General features: G+C 42.3%; 1 protein-coding gene across 1 annotated transcript; it reads left to right on the top strand.

Moving 5' to 3' along the window:
* Positions 1-4132: 4132 nt before the first annotated feature.
* LOC133396149 (gonadotropin-releasing hormone II receptor-like) lies at positions 4133-14063 on the top strand. Its single transcript, XM_061665634.1, has 4 exons — positions 4133-4330; positions 6436-6978; positions 11188-11389; positions 13636-14063. The coding sequence occupies exons 2-4, from the start codon at positions 6451-6453 to the stop codon at positions 14061-14063; spliced, it is 1158 nt and encodes a 385-aa protein (XP_061521618.1). The 5' UTR covers positions 4133-4330; positions 6436-6450.
* Positions 14064-18887: the final 4824 nt, after the last annotated feature.

Genomic DNA, 18887 nt, shown 5'->3' with positions numbered 1-18887 from the left:
GTTAACACTGTTAAGTGGGGAATGCCTGGTAATGGGGACTGTGATGTCATCAAATATGAAGGCGCAAAAGGTCAACTAAAGGTCATCAAAATCCATCTTTTCAGTTTTATGCATAACATGGGTCAAAATGAGTTTGACATGGTTAAAGTTTGACATTATGCAGTTTGTTGCTTGAATGCAAAAAGGCAATAAACAGCATAAGGCTTGCAAAACGGGTGGATTTGAATTGGCTGGAATTGTGATGTAGTTGTGTCAATTAATATTCAAGTACCACTTGTTTGATCTCTTTTATCATACTACCATCAACCTCTGTTGGTGCACGCCCACTCATCTCAGGAGAAATGGCTGAGCGACAACGCGGCTGTGTCTTGTGCAAAGCTTTGCATCACCTTCAATTTACTTTTGGCGAAATTCCTAAGCATTTCGGAACCGGAATCGTGCGGTTGTGGGCCCCATTTCTTGGAAGATGACTTTGTAAACATCAGCTTTCACACATTGCTTGAAGTGCATTTCTGAGCTTTGAGTGAGCAACCCAGCTGGGCAGCCATGCAAATACAGTTTATAAAGCATACGTGTTGTGGTTTACAACAATACTTAAATGTATTTGTAATGTAAAGGTGGAATAAATAGCAAAGCTGACGGTCACTGTCACCATAATGTGTGCGAACTACGAACCTCACCCGCCAGTTACGTTTGAAGTGAATACACAAAGGCCGACAAATTAACACACCTTAAAAAATTAGTAATATGGCATCCATAAAAATACAAAAGCACAATCTCCTGTAGTTTAGGATATTATTTAAAAAGAAACAACTTTGATTGTTGATTTATTTATTTCACAATTGCTGATGCAAATTGCACTGTCGCAAGGCACAAAAATAAATAAAATAGCACTGTTGAACACATCTTTTGACAATTCTGTAATCAAAGTGATATACTGTATGTTTCCGTACTGTTAATCTTCACTTGGGTCGCTCGCGTGCTGGAGACTATCCCAGCTAACTCTGGGCGAGAGGCGGTGTACACCCTGAACTGGTCGACAGCCAATCACAGTGCACGTATAGACAAACAATCATTCACACTCACATTCACACCTACGGGCAATTTAGAGTCTTTAATTAACCTACCATGCATGTTTTTTTGGAATGTGGTAGGAAACCCGGAGTACCCGGGGAAAACCCACACAGGCACGGAGAGAACATGTCACTCTGTCAAACAGCAAAAAAAAAAAGATGTTGACTAGGGCATTTTCAACAAGAACAATAAAACGGATGGGCACGTACGGTAGTACGGGTATGTAGGCAACAGAGGAAGGAAAAGCTCGCCGGGTTATTCAGCTGCTCCAGAAGGGGACGTGTCGAGGGCAGACACGAATGCACACAGTCTTGTTGTGCTGCCGCGTTGCCTGACCCACTTGGTTCCACACCACACCGAACCATTATAGGGCAGAAAATGGCCTGGAATCTTTCTGCTATGAGGTTGTTGTTCCATCCACCTTTAAAATAAAAGAAGCACATACGAAAGAGAAAAGCATAAAACAGATGTAATATATCTGACTTCTTCTTCTACTTTTAAAAAATATATATTTCATTTTGGAAGCCATATACCGGATGCCCTGATTGAGTTGAACAGCAGCTCCAAGTGATTCCGACTGAATCGATGATAGATATAACGCAGCACTTGGAGCAGGTACAGAATCATCTTCAAATAGGTGCCAAAATTAACCACGAAATCCATGATTGTCAGTTATCTACAAGAGAATATATTTTATTAATATGAAAATCGCAATACATAACAGGTCAAGACAGCACCAAGTCATTGGGAAATTGACACTTCCACACACAACCATGAGATGTAGCAACACATGGTCAAAGGAATGATGAAAGTAATAGATCATTTTTTTGCAGGATGCTAAAGCAAATAGGAATGACAATTTATACAACATAACTACAAAAGCTAAACAAAATACATGCAATACATACAAATTTGATAGCTGTATGACGAGGAAAAAAAAACCACACACAGACAGCAAAAACAAAAGGAACTACAAAGCATCTTTTGAATGTACTTGCAATGATGACACCTTTAGCTGAAAAACACAACCCCCCCCACTGCAGTTATGATTAATGCTCACGAGAGGGTGCCATTTACTACTATAGTCTTCCACAGACTTCAATTGATGTTTCCACAATTTAAACACTTTAAAACATGTGTTTTGATAACAAGGCTGTGACACGTTTTCGTCAAAACGTCCCAAGAATTATATTACACTTTACACACACTATTGTTGAGGGGGGTTAGGTACTCATACAAGTAAGTGACTGTACAATACACTGCCCCATAAACTGCCAGGCCAATGGTGAGTCCAGCGTTCGTTACATTTTCAGAAATAGGCAGAAAACAAAATATTACATTTGTTGTTTAATTTCACAGCCTGATGAGATGGCTGGGGCATCTGATTCGGATGCCTCCCGGACGACTCCCTGGTGAGGTGTTCTGGGCACGTCTCCTCCCGAGGAGACCCCGGGGACGACCCAGAACACGCTGAAGAGACTACGTCCTTCGGCTGGCCTGGAAACGCCTCGGGATCCCCGCGATGGAGCTAGACGAAGTGGCTGAGGAGAGGGAAGTCTGGGCGTCCCTGCTAAAGCTACTGCCCCCGCGACCCGATAAGCGGTAGAAAATGGATGGATGGATGGATGGGCATGTTTTTTTGGAATGTAGGAGGAAACCAGAGTACCTGGAGAAATCCCACACAGTCACAGGGAGAACATGCAAACTCTTTTATGCCGGAACAGTTTTACTGTGTCACAGTGGAGTTTTTAAACTTCCGCTGTGGTTTCTTAGCATCCATCCATCCATCCATCCATTTCTTTACTGATTATCCTCACAAGGGTCGCGGGCTGCTGGAGCATATCCCAGCTATCTTCGGGCGAGAGGCGGGGTACACCCTGAACCGGTCGCCAGCCAATCGCAGGGCACATACAAACAAACAACCATTCACACTCACATTGACTTGTACAGGTATTCACATTTTTCACATTTCACTTCTAAACAAAGTATTTGGTCTTCAATATGAGCAGTATACCGGTACTATTCAATAACTGCGTCAACATGCAAACAGCTAAACCAATGCTATTTTATAACAGGGTGTATCTGCGTGTCACCCTACAGAACATTTTGGTGACTTTTTAGCTTGTTGTACACTGACAGAAGACAGCTAACACTAATGTTAGGCACATTCAGAATACAGTGTCCACGGAGGACGAAGCTACAAGCCATTAAATTGTGGATTAGTTCACTGATTTGAAAAAAAAAAGTTTTAATTTAATGTCCACAAACTTTAAAATAGTTCAAAGACGCTAAATGGGCCATGTATTTAACCTGATACTTAGCTAAAATTAGCTGCATTCAGGTGGTACTAGCTTGAGGCTCAGCTAACGATAATGCCTGGTTAGCTAGCGAATTGTGAGTGTTCATTTATCAAAACACATGGGTGATAGGATCGGCTAACAAATGATTCTTTCTGTCAAACGTTTTTAAGTGTGAAAAGAACACTTCAAATTGCTTTGGATACTTACTGGGAAAGCATAAACTTTGACAAGCAGACAGTCCCGACTGAGACGTGTGAAAAATTAAAAGGGCGGCATCGATCTGCGCATGCGCAGAACGCGATAGCATGAGGAAATAAAATAGTATCCACACAAACAAAATGTATTTGTTCTAAACAAAGGCATTACATTTTGAAACTAATAATCAAGCATTCTTAAAACTATTTTGTGTTGAATTAGTCTGTATAATATTGGATTGTACTTGAATTTAACCACTGAAATAAGTGCACTTCTCTACGATATTCAAATTGGTGGAGGTTGATGCTCCTACATTGACGTATCATTAATAAAATGATTAGTTATTCCATTTAAAATCTTCCTCTCAGTTCTGCCCAAAGCAGCGGTAATGTTCCTGGAAATTTCCCAGCCTATCTTCTTTGTGTCACATTACGTTGCTCAGACTGCAGCAGTCGCCACGTCACGGAGCCCAATTAACCAATCACAATCGATCCGGGCTCCTCTTGCACACTGAATTCGCAAGAAGGGACAGAACGCTTAATGACCGAGCCCAAAGAGGTGGTTATAAGGCAATAACAATAAAAAACGACCTATCGGAACGACTGATTTATCAGGTGGTTAAAAAGCGCGAGACTGGCAGGAGCTCCAGAAGAGACAAAGTGATGCTTCAGCACGTTGGACAGCTTCTCTCCGGTACAGGATTCCTCAAGATCCTCACGTCACCTCACCACCAGTAAATTTCCCCAAAGATTATATTCGAGGTAAGAATATTGCGGCTTGTAATGGCGATCTTAGGTGACGATGGTGGGATGAGCAAGTAATGCAGTTCAATTCAAGGAGCTCACTAAAGTGGACGAAACAGGACAATGTGTCCCGTTTGTCTAATAGAAGGTGAACGCGTGCGCGTACAGACAGTGTGTTTGAGCGATTTAGTGAGGGTTCCGCTTGTTGATGCTTGCTCTATTGCAGACCACAGCCACAATGCGTGTGCTGACTGATTTCTTTTGGCGCATTAGGATATCTTGCAGTTCGCCACAAGAGGGCGCTACTGTACCGTCCTTATGTGTTGGCCAGTAAACGAAACCCTTCATTCACATTTTTTTGTAATTTTTTTTTTTTTTTACATGGATTAAGATTTATTCACTTTATAAATTAAACACGTTTGTCTTAGAGACACTGCAATGTTTTTTTTAATTAGCTTGCAACATCCATTTTAATAGTGAATATGTAGCTAGTACAGTATCTATCTATCTGTCTATCTATCTATCTATCTATCTATCTATCTATCTATCTATCTATCTATCTATCTATCTATCTATCTATCTATCTATCTATCTATCTATCTATCTATCTATCTATCTATCTATCTATCTATCTATCTATATTCTGTAGGCGTATTTGGATACTTTTTCTGGGGAGGCAGTAGCTCAGTCTGTAAGGACACGGCCCACTATGGACAAAAATGTAAAATAAAAAACTATTCATTCATTCATTCATCTTCCGTTCCGCTTATCCTCACAAGGGTTACGGGCGTGCTGGAGCCCATCCCAGCTACCTTCGGGCGAGAGGCGGGGTAGGCAACAAGTTGTTGGATGCTAGGCTGCTTGCTGGCTGGTGTCGAGGTACCCCACATTTCTCCGTGTACTGCTGTGGTTCCATTCCACACAGATTCTCAGTAAAACAGCATACTTGGAATTGCCGCAACATTATGACCACATGCACAGTCCACTACAAGAGCCATATGCAAATGTCTCTTCTGACAAAATAAGGTTGGTTGTTGTACTCGAAGTGCACTAAATAGCACACCACTTTTCTATATACGTAGCTGTTGCTATTGGGTCGTGGGTGAGCCTATCCCAGCTGACTTTGGGTGAGAGGCAGGGTACACCCCGGACTGGTTCTAGACTGGACTGGCACATATAGACAAACAACCATTCAAAATCATATTCACAAATAAGGACAATTTGGAGTCTTCAATGAAACCTAACATATTTTTGGAATGTGAGAGGAAGCCAGTATAGATGGAGAAAACAAAGAAGCAATGGGAGCACAGAAAAACTCCACAAAGGGAGGCTGGAGCTGATATTTGGACCGCCACCCTCAGAAGTGGGGGCTGGACGTACTAACCACTTGTGCACCGTGCCGCCCCCACTGTAAACGACAACCGCAGTATATTTAATTAATATCTTACGAATAGGCCGGCACGGTGGACGACTGGCACATCTGCTTCACAGTTCTGGGGACCGGGGTGCAAATCCCGGCCCCGCCTGTGTGGAGTTTGCATGTTCTCCCTGTGCCTGGGTGGGTTTTCTCCGGGCACTAAGGTTTCCTCCCACATCCCAAAAACATGTGTGGTAGGTTGATTGAGGACTCTAAATTGCCCGTAGGTGTGAATGTGAGTGCGAATGGTTGTTTGTTTGTATGTGCCCTGCGATTGGCTGGCGACCGGGTCAGAGTCTCGCCCGAAGATAGCTGGGATAGGCTCCAGCAGGCCGTGACCCTAGTGAGGATAAGCGGTAAAGAAAATGGATGGATGGATGGATCTTATGAATACCCCTGACACTGTCAATCAAAACTATAGTGTATAAACAAAGCACAGAAAGTAAGGAACTTTGTGTTTAGTCGATGATTTCTTTGTAACAGTGGTTCTTGGCAATGAATCTTATAGTGTTGGAAAGCATGTCAATTTCCCTTTTCAAATGGTGCCACATTTGTAAGGAACATGCATTTGTGGGATGAGCAGCAGAGCTGAGTATGTGGGTTGCAGCCATGAGAAATTTGCCCATTTTTCTCTGCCAATGCAATTTCCAGTAAGGCAAGACCTGATTTTAGTTGAATTGTAATAAATGCTATTCTTGTTTTACAGAATCTGACTCCCAGGATGCCAAGGAACCTTTCAGCGCGGGTTTCCACACCTGCGTATCCTCTACTCAACAGCTCTGTCCTCTCTCCGTTGAACGCCACCTTTCCACGCTGGGAAGCACCAGCCTTCACTGTAGCCGCCCGCTGCCGCGTAGCTGCCACTCTGGTGCTCTTCGTCTTTGCCGCTCTCAGCAACCTGTCAGTCTTGATCAGTGTGTGCTGGGGTCGGGGTTATCGCCTCGCGGCACACCTGCGCCCGATCGTCGCCAGCTTGGCGTCGGCCGATTTGGTGATGACGTTCGTGGTGATGCCACTGGATGCCGTTTGGAATATTACGGTGCAGTGGTATGCTGGGGACATCATGTGCAAGGTGTTGTGTTTCCTGAAACTCTTTGCCATGCATTCGGCAGCGTTCATACTGGTGGTGGTGAGCCTGGACCGATATCGTGCCATCCTTCATCCTCTGGATTCCCTGGATGCCGGGCTGAGGAATAAACGCATGCTGCTGGTAGCCTGGACACTGAGCTTGTTGCTGGCATCTCCACAGGTATAATACTCTCTTTTCTAGGTGAACTGATCGGAAGCCTGTCAGAACACATGCGAAACAAAAGAGTGGCTCTCAAGATATTTCTACTGTATGATAAGCAGATTATTGGAGATTTTACTTTACTAGCATAAGATGTTTGTGGCAACATTAGTTAATTTTGGATCCAGATCCAGTTCCAGGAAGAATTTTAAAGAATCAATGCCATCACATAAATAATAATAATAATAATAATAACCAAACTTTATTTCATAGCTTGGAATTGCTGTTATGCTTAAAATGATCAGTGTCTTTTTTGCTACACTTATTTCAACAGGCTACACTGCTATAATGAATAGAAATAATCCCCAGTGTCCAACTTTTGCCAATTTAGCCTTTACGGTTCCAAAGGTTCCAAAGGGTTATAATACATTAAGGGGGGAAAAAAAACAACGAGTGTCATTTGATTATAAAACCTTTATTTGTTAGCAAATGAGCAGAACTCTTTGGTAACAATGTAGTGTGTTTTCAAAACATGCAGCACTGTATATAAAATTACAACTAAATATTTTCAACACTAGACATTTATTATCCATCCATCCATCCATCCATTTTCTGAGCCGCTTCTCCTCACTAGGGTGGCGGGAGTGCTGGAGCCTATCCCAGCTATCTTCGGGCAGGAGGCGGGGTACACGCTGAACTGGTTGCCAGCCAATCACAGGGCAAACATAAACAAACAACCTTTCGCACCTACGGGCAATTTAAAGTCTTCAATCAACCGAGCATGCATGTTTTTGGGATGTGGGAGGAAACCGGAGTGCCCGGAGAAAACCCACGCAGGCACGGGGAGAACATGCAAACTCCACACAGGCGGGGCCGGGGATTGAACCCCGGTCCTCAGAACTGTGAGGCAGACGCTCTAACCAGTCTTCCACCGTGCGGCCCCCCATTTATTATCCATCCAGCCATTTTCTATACTGCTTATCCTGTTCAAGGTCACCCAGTGAGTCACAAATCTGGTTCCTTGCCTGTGGTGCTTTAAAGTAAAAATTCAATTCAAGCCCTTCGCTTGTAACTGGAATTCTAAACTCTTCATGGTAAGTCATAAATTCAATTAAACTGATTAGGCTAGGTCCCATTTTGATACAATTCACATTTACAATTAAATTTACATGAAGGATTGTCAGCTAGTGATTTATTTTATTTTATTTTAAATGTACTTTAATTAATTTATTTTTTTTGCATATGAAAGGGTTACCTGTAAGCTGGTTTAATTGAGAGACAGTACCTTTTGTATGCACATTGAGTGTATGTGGCTGATAAATGTTTATTCTAAAGATTGTTGCTGAAACACGATATCTTGAAAGATGACATATGGTGTAAAGATTGAACCGAAGACGCTTCGCTTCTGCAGCGTTTGGTCCCCGCAGTCGCCTCTGTGAAGCAGAGGAGCTAAAAATAGTGCAAGTGAGCAGCTCGCTGAAGCCGAGAGCAGATTCAGTCATTGATAGGAGAGAAGGATGAATAACGGGCTGACAGGGAGCTCGCGTTTGGATTTCCTGTGCGAATATCCTACACCAGACACACGATAGTTAAACGATGTGCTTGTCAGTCACGTGTCTTTGCGATGGTCCTTTTCCAAGACAGATAAGACACCAATTAGAAAGAAAACAGGTCATTTTTTTAGCCAGGTAGAAGCAGAACATTCCACCTGCACCTGCCAACTTTGTTATTTTGCCCTCATTGACTCACAAATAAGGATGACGTAAATGAATGCTGCAGTGCATGGCTTCTGTCAGCCTGGAATTCTGCATTGCAACAGCAGAGCCTCTGCTTTCATAGGAACTTTGCTTTGCTCGGCATTTGAGATTTGTTATATCTGCGTTACAACGGTAAAGCAATGTCTAACAGCATGGCATTACTATTTTTCTCTTCATGTATCATTTTATTCTTGGTGCTTAATCAATAATAAAGTGCTTATTTACTCATCGTCACATGATAGATGCACTTGGCCAAACAGCACAGCTGAAGCAGAAAAAGGCTTTTTCCGGTGATGTAAACTTACATTCAAGTTTTCAGACTGACCAAGTATGGAGAAGCCTGACCATTGAGGGCGCCGTAAGTGACTGTTAAAATTTTCCTGAGAGAGTTTGTGTACAAACCAAAGCACCCATTTACAGAAGCTGCAGTTTAGAAAATGCTGTGAGTTGGGACAAAAATAGGATTTAAAGACATTTGTGAATCTTATTTTCTTCTTTGCAGAAATTATTGGTGAGTTACGGAGTCCTGCTATTATGGTGTCACATTATTTACATTTAGAGATCTAACTGTGGTGTGCTGGAAAAACGCTACCGGTGCAGCATTAAAAAAAAAAAAAAAAAGATGTGACCTTTGTTGGCAGTGTGGCAATAGTGAAGGTAATGTAGTATATTTCAATAGTACCACAGCCAGTAACCTGACTGACCAGACACTAAGGCTTGTTCAATAAATCGAATTAGCCCAAACGCCAAGTGTCTCGAAGTCTTCATTCATCCCTGCCCGACGGAGGTCGCAGTTCTCCCGGGAGACCTCCGACTCGGAACCACAGGGGAAAAAAATCCACCTCAGTAATTAAGGCTACCTAGTGGCACCCCGTCTTGTTTTGTTCCTGAGTAGAAAAATGGCACGCCCATTTATGGAGAAGCATTTATTTGTCCAAGTGGACCGTCTCACGGCGGCACGGCATCGATTAACGTGGAGACCCTCGTTTGTCATGATCTGTGTTTTGGATGTTTTTAGATTTGCTCTTTCATCCTGTTTTTGATCTTTTTTGGTTTTGTTTCATGTTATCTGGAGTTCTGTGTTTTTCTGTTTCGTGCCTCTAATGGTCTGCTTGTCAAATGATCGTCTCCATCTCGACTCGTCAGCCCTGCTCCTCATTCGGCAAATCAGCTCTCTCATCCATCCCCCATTTGAGAGGAACCGGTCCAGAGGACACCGCCCATGTGTGCCTCGCATTTTTCATCCGTTTATTGAAGGTCGGGAGAACAGTCAAACAAAGACAATGAGCGTACTCACGCTGGAGCTGCTGTTAGCCACAGCTCTCGCCTGACATTCGCACACTCGCCAACGTTACGCACCACCCCGACAGGCCCCACTCCTCAAAGGCACATGCGTGCACACAGGCAATACAATGCAGCATATAAAGTACAAGTGGCAGTCAAAAAGTAATGAGCCAAATTTAATGTGACCTTCTAATAATTCTTTTTATGCCGGCACGGTGGTCGACTGGTTAGCACATCTGCCTCACAGTTCTGAGGACCGGGGTTCAAATCCCGGCCCCGCCTGCGCGGGTTTTCTCCGGGTACTCCGGTTTCCTCCCACATCCCAGAAAGATGCGTGGTGGGTAACTTGAAGACTCTAAATTGCCCATAGGTGTGAATGTGAGTGCGAATGGTGGTTTGTTTCTATGTGCCCTGCGATTGGCTGGTGACCGGTTCGGGGTGTACCCTGCCTCCCACCCAAAGATACCTGGGATAGGCTCCGGCACACCCGCGACCCTAGTGAGGAGAAGCGGTAAAAGAAAATGGATGGATAATGTTTATTTTTAGTTTAAAATTTTATTCTGGGGGCGGGAAATTTACGCACGTCCTCTTTCTGTCAGCCATTGTGGACATGGCGTCATTGTTGAATGTCCATCAGTATCAGAGCGCTGTGATTGAATTTCTTGCTTTGGAAGGGGAACCACCACTATGCATTTTCAAAATGTTGCCAAATGTGCACGGGGAAGCTGCAGTACAGTCGAAAGGTGAGTGAACAGGCTCAAAGGCAAAGAACAAGAGCCTGGTTTGAGTGACCCCCCCCCCCCCCCCCCCCCCCCCCCCCCCCCGAAAAGCAAATTTTTTTTAAAATTTGGTTTGTATATCGTGGATTTTCACCTATTGTGGGTGAGTATGGAATGTATCCAGCGCTATGAACAGGGGTTCACTGTACAGCTTTGTAAAATACTTCCTTGTGGTGCATATTTTCATTGTCGCTTTGGCCTGTACATGTAAGACAATCACCATAAAAGTGGTGCATTAAAGGGATTTAATGCACAACATTGGAACAAAGAACTGTTGGTTTCAAAGTTCTTTGGCGTTTGTATGAGATAAACAAATACCACATCTGTTTACAGCAAACAAACGACTACGGACAAAAGTGTTTAATGGTGACGGCGTGCATCCTTCATGTTTTCACTCTCCTCATTCTCAGCTGTTCATCTTTCGGGCCATTAAGGCAGAGGGAGCCGACTTCACTCAATGTGTGACCCACGGGAGTTTCCAGCATCGCTGGCAGGAGACGGCATACAACATGTTTCACTTTGTGACATTGTATGTCTTCCCTCTGCTTGTCATGACCTTCTGCTACACAAGCATCCTCACCAAGATCACTGGGCAGATGCGCAAGAGCAAAGGTGTGTGAAAGTTGGCACATTGAAAAAAACCATTCGGACGAAGCGGATGGGAAGAAGAGTTATTCAGTTCGTAATTACAAATGGTCTTTACGGATCATACTGCCTGTGGTTAGCATGTCTGCCTCACGGGCGAGAGGTTCTGCATTGGAATCTCTGCTCAGACCTTTCAGTGTGAAGTGTGCATATTTTGCAGAAATAAGAAAGAAATGTGAGGCAGATGTGCGAACCACAGTTTAGTCACCAGTTACTAGTGTACTATGCTGCCCCAAAATCAAACTATCACTGCTATTTTTGTATGGGTCAGATCTGCCCCCCCACGAAAAAAAATATAATATATAAATATAATAAATATAATGCAGACACAAAGAATAGTACTGATATGAGTAATTTGATTGATTTATTTATTTAAAATTGCTTGCGGCCTCGTACCTCCATTAACCTGTTCGCATGTCATTGGCTTTTTCCATTATACTGTATGTTAGCATTATTCTATAGTGGGCCATTCTTAAGGAAATGTTGTTTGGTTGTTTTAATTACGCAAAGTGTAATTTTCACTCCAGTTACGTTTTGTGTTGGTTTTAGGGGAAAAGATGTCTTTGGGGGCGGCACGGTGCTCGACTGGTTAGTGCGTCTGCCTCACAGTTCTGAGGACCGGGGTTCAATCCCCGGCCCCCGCCTGTGTGGAGTTTGCATGTCCACCCCGTGCTTGCGTGGGTTTTCTCTGGGCACTCCGGTTTCCTCCCACATCCCAAAACATCCATGGTAGGTTAATTGAAGACTCTAAATTGCCCGTAGGTGTGACTGCGAGTGGGAATTGTTGTTTGTTTCTATGTGCCCTGCGATTGGCTGGTGACCGTTGAGGGTGTACCCCGCCTCCTGCCCGAAGATAGCTGGGATAGGCTCCAGCACGCCCGCGACCTCAGTGAGGATAAGCAGCTCAGAAAATGGATGGATGGATGGATGGATGGATGGATGTCTTTGGGGAAATGTGCATAAACCAAGCTACATATAACAAGTGAAATGTAGACCACACAAAGATCGCATGAACACAGACCCCAAGGCCTCTCAATGATGGTACAAACAAACTGTAAAGTTAGGAGGGACTCAAACAGAAATGTAAGCCACAGTTGAGTGAAAGAATACATGCTGAGTGAGTTTTTACAAATGTTTTTCTAGTCGTCTTAAATGACTGCATTTCATAAAAAGCTGAAATGTGTTAATTTTAAAACCGGTTACTCCCGCAACACTGACAATAAGTGTTTCTATGTCGTTTAAACAGGTACATCTCAATTAATTCGCATATTAAAAAAGTGAAAAACGTTTTTTTTTTCTTCGAGCGCTCAAATAATCATTCCCGATTGAAATGAATGTGAATGCCATTAATCCGTTCCAGCCCCCTCACGACCACAAAAAAACAAAAAACAAACAAAAACTATGTTTGTGTTTTTCAGAAAGGAAAAATAACGCTATAATACTGTATTTTATAAAAATATAGTGTAATAAACATAATTAAATCAAATATAAATAATTAAACAGTTTGGCCATCACCATACAATCCTGCAATTCAATGAATTGGGCTGCTCCTTCTGGTATTATATTGCCACCAGGAGGCAATATAATACAGTCATGCAGACACAAATAGTAGTAGTGGTTTTAGTAATTTGTATAAATGGATTAATTAATTTGTTTATTTATTTATTGATTTTAAATGGCCTCCGGCCTGTTACCTCCATTGCTAAAGCCTGTTAGCAAGTCAATGGCTTTTTCATGTTGACATTAGCATTAGGCTCGTGGGCCACGCTTAAGGAAATATCAGAATCAGAATCAGAATCCTAACAGCTTACTCTGAAGGAGCATGTGTTTTTTTGTATTCCCTATTAAATAGATGCCATTTAATCAGAATACTGTGCTTTGGAGCAAGCAATCGGGCCATCAAGAGGAAAGACAACTGCAGTTGAGGATGATGTTCCACCTTATCGGGGCGCTAAACGTACTACAGCTTCTGGAGTGCGGCTGAGGATACACGCCTAAGTCTTTGGCAGAATGCGTGCTCAGCCAGATATAAGAGGGAACACACTCACATCAGGGTTACTTCACCAAGGATGCGTAAATGGCGAGAAGTTGTGCAAATGATAGAATTAAGTGGACGGAAGAACGGACGCGTACGGGAAAATAAGCCCCTAAGAGTGACATCACCTGTGCAAGGACTTTCGTATCGATCAAATTGACCCTTTTTATGTCTGCAGATGGTGAGCGATGCCTGCGACGTAGTGGAAAAGACAAGATTCCCAAAGCACGTATGAAGACCCTCAAGATGACCATAGTGATTGTCAGTTCCTTCGTCATCTGTTGGACCCCCTACTACATTCTGGGGATCTGGTACTGGTTCCAGCCAGCCATGATCAAGCACACTCCTGAGTATGTGCACCACATACTGTTTGTCTTCGGCAACCTCAATACATGCTGCGACCCTATCATCTACGGCTTCTACACGACCTCCTTCCGGGCCGACCTGGCTGATGTGGTGGCGTGCTGCCGCCACAGACGCGCCAGCAACGACTCGCCGCGCTCCGTGGATCGCCTTTCAGCGAGGAGCGCTGGAGCTGCTGGGGAGATGGAGTCGGACCTGAGCTCCAACCCACACAGCGGTAACCCAGGATACGCAGAGTCTTAACTAAGATTTTGATGTGCGGTTACCTCTAATGTAGTTTATGGAATACTCAAGGGAAGACTGTGAGTGCGGTAGAAGATTATGGAACTGTTTTAAGATGAAGAAGATCTTCGCTCCTGTTAACCACCCAAATAAATTCTTAGATACTTCCGAATATGCTGCAACATCCATGTCTACCAGTTCAATGAATGTACACTGTGTGTGTGAGCCACAGTATTTAACACCAGACTGTAGAAGTGTTCTGTGAGGATGCAATGTGTAGCATGAATTTGTTAAGGTACGGCCAGTAGAGATGGATGAAATGTACATTCCTCTGACTCCTTCTATGCCATTGCATCTACTCGCGCTGGTTCCATGATCCACATCGCTTCGTGCAATGTCTGTGGCGGGCATCAGTGGGAGGATAGGTTCATAATGCGTGATGTCCAACGGAAGAGAAGCGGAAGTTTCTTCAGAAAACACAACACCTAGTTTTACGACTACTATTTCCTTTTTGTAATTTTGCCACAACCGTTAAACACTCACAGCATCTGTTTAACAGTACACTTACAGCAATATCCTGACTACTGATATGGGTTTTTAATGTTTTTTTTTTTTGGGGGGGGGGACTTTTCTGCTGTTTGTGGGCATGAAGCACATTTCATATCGTCGTTGTGAAGAGCACTTACCAAGAGGCCAATCGGATTGCTCTGATGTCATCAATATGCTGCTAACGGCCTCAAGGGGACATATTTGCATTTTACCTGTGTTATGCTGTGATAGAAGCGCTGTCGTTTTAAATTCATCTCTTTTGCATTTCAGCTCAGTGGCAGCAACTCAGCAATCACACACAATTTGTAAAAAATAAAAATACATTTCTGGTTTATAAGAAGACTATGCTGCGATTACGGTGTACATGCTATCATTCCTGTGATATTCACTTGATTAGGTTCCTATTGGAAAACTCATCTTAACCATATAAACATATTTACATGCTGCTGAATCAGTCAAGCCTAAAATTCACAACAGTGCTTTCGTCGAGGCAGTAAAAAGGCTTTTATTTTGCAATGTGTCATCTGAAAGCTATAGCGTCTTTTGTCCAAAGTCAATGATATGGTGGGTTAGTTTGATTTCGATATATAATTACAAAGACCGCAATGTACACATAGTAATACAGTTCTGCTAAAGAAATGTTTAAAAGGCTTGTTCTGTCAGCGGTTGCCAGGATCTGGCATGTCTTAAAAAATGGTACATCAAGCACACGTGCGTGACACAGACATGAAGTTCACTTGGCATTCTTTCAGAATGAGCGTTCTTTCCCCCATTATGAAGATTTCTATAAAAATTTCTATAACCTTGCATGATTGTGAAAAAACTGAATGTGACATGTGATGTGCAAAGTAATACACATGGGTCACGAGTCAGTGTTAAACTCAGTGGTTCTTGTGTTGAGCAAGATATAACCTGTTGTGCATATGTGCATAGACAGTACGGTACTTGTATTCTCAAAATGCTGTATGTGGAATTTATATTTTGCCGAATAAGACTATTTCATCAAATCAAATACAGTACTCAATAAAAGTGATGTCAAACTGGTTATGAAAGAAGGTATGATTCTTGCAGCCTGGTTTGAATGTTGATCAACTTCCTCTGTAATGACTAAACCCAAAATACTGTTTGTACATCTTGTATGAGCATTTTTGTAACTCAAAGGGGGGGGGCGTGATAATAACCAAAAGCTCTGGGAATACAGTTAAGCCTAAGCATGACAAATAGGACAACGTATTATGGAATTAGCTGCATTTTTGTCACATCCATTGTATTCTTAGGGTAATACAGCTTTAGTGGTATCAGGCAATAAAATGAGCAAGAAACAAGGGCGTCCTTATATTTTTTTCCACGACTGTACTTACATGGCGGTTCATAACTAATCTCTCATGAGAGGTGACTGATGGTGACACACTGACAACAGAGGTGAGTCATTTATTTTACGACAACCACTCACGCTCACACCGAAGGACAATTTCGAGTTTTCAATTCACTTTTCGTATGTAGGAAGACCCACAAAAGCACAGGGAGAGCATGCAAACGCCATTACAGGAACCTCAGAATTGCGAAGCGGGTGTGATAGCCACGTGTCCGCCGGCCGTCGAGGTGATACCAAATTTGACTCATGTACAATTTCGCAATTACAAAAATGCTTGTATAAAGAGGGCATGGTATCACTCGACAAACTGGGCAAACGTGTTCAATGTTTGCAAAAAGAAAATAGAAAGGACGCAGCGATGAATCAAAAATGTCTTTATTTGGTTTTAGGCATATTGGAATATGACAACGGTAAGTAGAGTCCAGACACTCAAGAGCAGTTTGCACACAAAACAGAGACCAAGCTGTGGAGCAGAAATTAAGTAGAATATATATATATATATATATATATATATATATATATATATATATATATATATATATTTTTTTAATACAAGTTGTAACATTTTCAAGTGGTGGCTGTTGTGTTGTTGGATCTTGCAATGACCCTTAAAAATAAATAAATAAATAACAAGGGTCAGTTCTAACATGGTCTAATACTATCAAGGTAAACGCTAATGAATGTTGTTGTTCCGTTTTTTTTTATTTTTTATTTTTTTTAATATAATGACCTGAGTGATATGCTATCGTTGGCTATGTTGAAGTTTTCGGAGGGAAGTAGAGTTACTTACTATCAAATTAAAATCAAATGACACACATTTTCAACGTAGCGCGCTAATTGTGAGCTAAAACATTTGCATTAAAATAAGTCGCAGCTTGGCCTCTGTTCTCCGCTGCAGCTTTCCTCCAGTTTGGTCTCGACATCGAGACCTTTTCATTATTATGGTCAAAGACCTCCGTGACAACAGGTTAAAGCTTTTTTTTCTTAAATCTTCAGTACACCAGTGGACAGCTTATAGAGCAAAGAAGCACTTATTAGAATTATTAAAGCATCATTTCTCCTTGGTACTATAGCAGCCTGTTTCTACTTCCTAACAATTATTTTTTTTTTTTTATCCTACTAGTAGCTTGTTCTTTAGGACAGAAGGTGAGTTTGGCTAACAAAAATATCATAGCCTTTAAATTTAGTCTCTGGAAACGCTGCTTAAAAAAACAACAACAACCCACCATTCTGCAATACTATAGAAAAGGAAATGAATTGGTGCACAAGAGAAAAAAAAAATCATCATTTAAAATCATTGTTGAGTATCAAATCTAAAGATCAGAACAACAATATTCAACATTCAAAAAAAATATGAACATTTCTTTTGGCAACTTTTCCTCTTTAACAAGGAGGATGAAGAAACATAATATTCAAGAAATTCTGAACAGAAGCAGTAAAGGCTTCCCATTTTTACAAAACTATCCTGACCGCTACAAACTTCACACTACAAAAACACATCTTCCATATCACTTTTTTTGGTATCTCGTCATTTTAACAGCTCTCGGGTATGTCAGAAAAGAGACAAGGTGGGGGGAGGGGGGGGGTGTTTCAACAAATGTATCTTGTCGTGCACGCCAGCATGTTTCTGTGCTTTGGTTGTGATGAAGTGTAAAGGTAAAGACTGTAAATGTTAAAAATGTCGAGGTATTTGGTTACATACTGTATTTCATCGAGGTATCGAAATATTTGGCAAGAAATTACGACTAGTTTGAAAGAAAAAGAAAGTATTCCTTATAGTGTTGACATCGTCCAAAATATCTGACATTTTCATTTGGTCACTCGTAAAAGGTTTGTATTCACAAAAATAGTGGTGCCCCAGGAAGGAGTTCCAAATGAAAGAATATGAAAAATGGTATCAAATTCTGAGCTTTAGCTTGCTTTTTTTGGGGGGGGGGGGGGGGGGGGGGGCTTGGGCTCAGTTAAAGCAAGGCAGGTGACCCCTTTCAAACAGGAACGATCCAAAATGCCATCAAAAAAAAAAATGAAAAGAAAGAAAACCATCAAAATGTGAACGTCTTTGGGTGTCATTTAGCTTGGTTTTCATAGAAGAACCTTTTGGATAGGCTGACATGGTGAAACACAAAAGCCTAGTCCGTGCTTTCAGGCATCACCTTAAAAGTTCTTCAGCCGCCAGGTCGGAACCGTCGAGGGCCCGGAGTGACCAAATTTGGCATCTGGAGAGCAAACTCAGCAGCGTGGCCTTCAACAGTCATTTCATTTGGCATCTATTTGTCTGCGGTGCGTCTTTAGTTTAGGTTGGTCTACATCCGACCAAAAATCCTTCAATTTGGATTCTTTGAAGAGATCTGAAAAGGTCTCAGGAAGGGTCGTCATCTGCACAAATGTGTCATTGGGAGGTGGAAACCTGTCTGCAAATCCAATCGTCCTCTGATGTCAGATCCGAAATGAAGTTTTACATCTCAAGTAGACACAAAAAAGAAGGCCTGAGGTGAGAAATTCCGGCTTTGGTGATGGGCAAGGTCAGGCTCTGCCACAGTAGTTTCTCTCCGTGGTAGTCGACCCGTTAAGCTCTCTCTGGACTGGCTTGGTCGGCGTCTGGCATGGCACACTGGCATTGGCACTGGTCAAATAAGAATTGAACTGAAGGGGAAATTTTTTTTTTTTTTTTTTTTTTGGCGTGATGTAGGTTGGCACAGGCAACATTAACCAGTTAATGTTGGCCTCAACTATGGCTCAGGCATTCTGAGGTAGCTTTCTTTGGAGGTGTGCAACTTTGAAGGGCTTGTTTTGCTTTTTTAAAAATGGCTTCTTGTACAGTGAAAGACCATCATCGCTAACGATGACACTGTCACCTCAGTAAGGCTTTCGCAAAGGCCGCTATGTTTCTTCCCTTATTATTGCAGACGAACTGAAGGCAA

Source organism: Phycodurus eques, chromosome 20 (assembly GCF_024500275.1).
Source record: "Phycodurus eques isolate BA_2022a chromosome 20, UOR_Pequ_1.1, whole genome shotgun sequence".
Taxonomy (NCBI): Eukaryota; Metazoa; Chordata; class Actinopteri; order Syngnathiformes; family Syngnathidae; genus Phycodurus; species Phycodurus eques.
Note: the sequence above shows the minus strand (reverse complement) of the source record. Positions and strands in the feature narration are given on the sequence as shown.

Bases quoted from the DNA above. Each gene is read 5' to 3' on its own strand.
- LOC133396149 (XM_061665634.1), top strand. From the start codon at position 6,451: ATGCCAAGGAACCTTTCAGCGCGGGTTTCCACACCTGCGTATCCTCTA. The intron at 6,979-11,187 runs GTATAATACTCT...CCTCATTCTCAG, and splicing joins TGTTGCTGGCATCTCCACAG to CTGTTCATCTTTCGGGCCAT. The intron at 11,390-13,635 runs GTGTGTGAAAGT...TTATGTCTGCAG, and splicing joins GCAGATGCGCAAGAGCAAAG to ATGGTGAGCGATGCCTGCGA.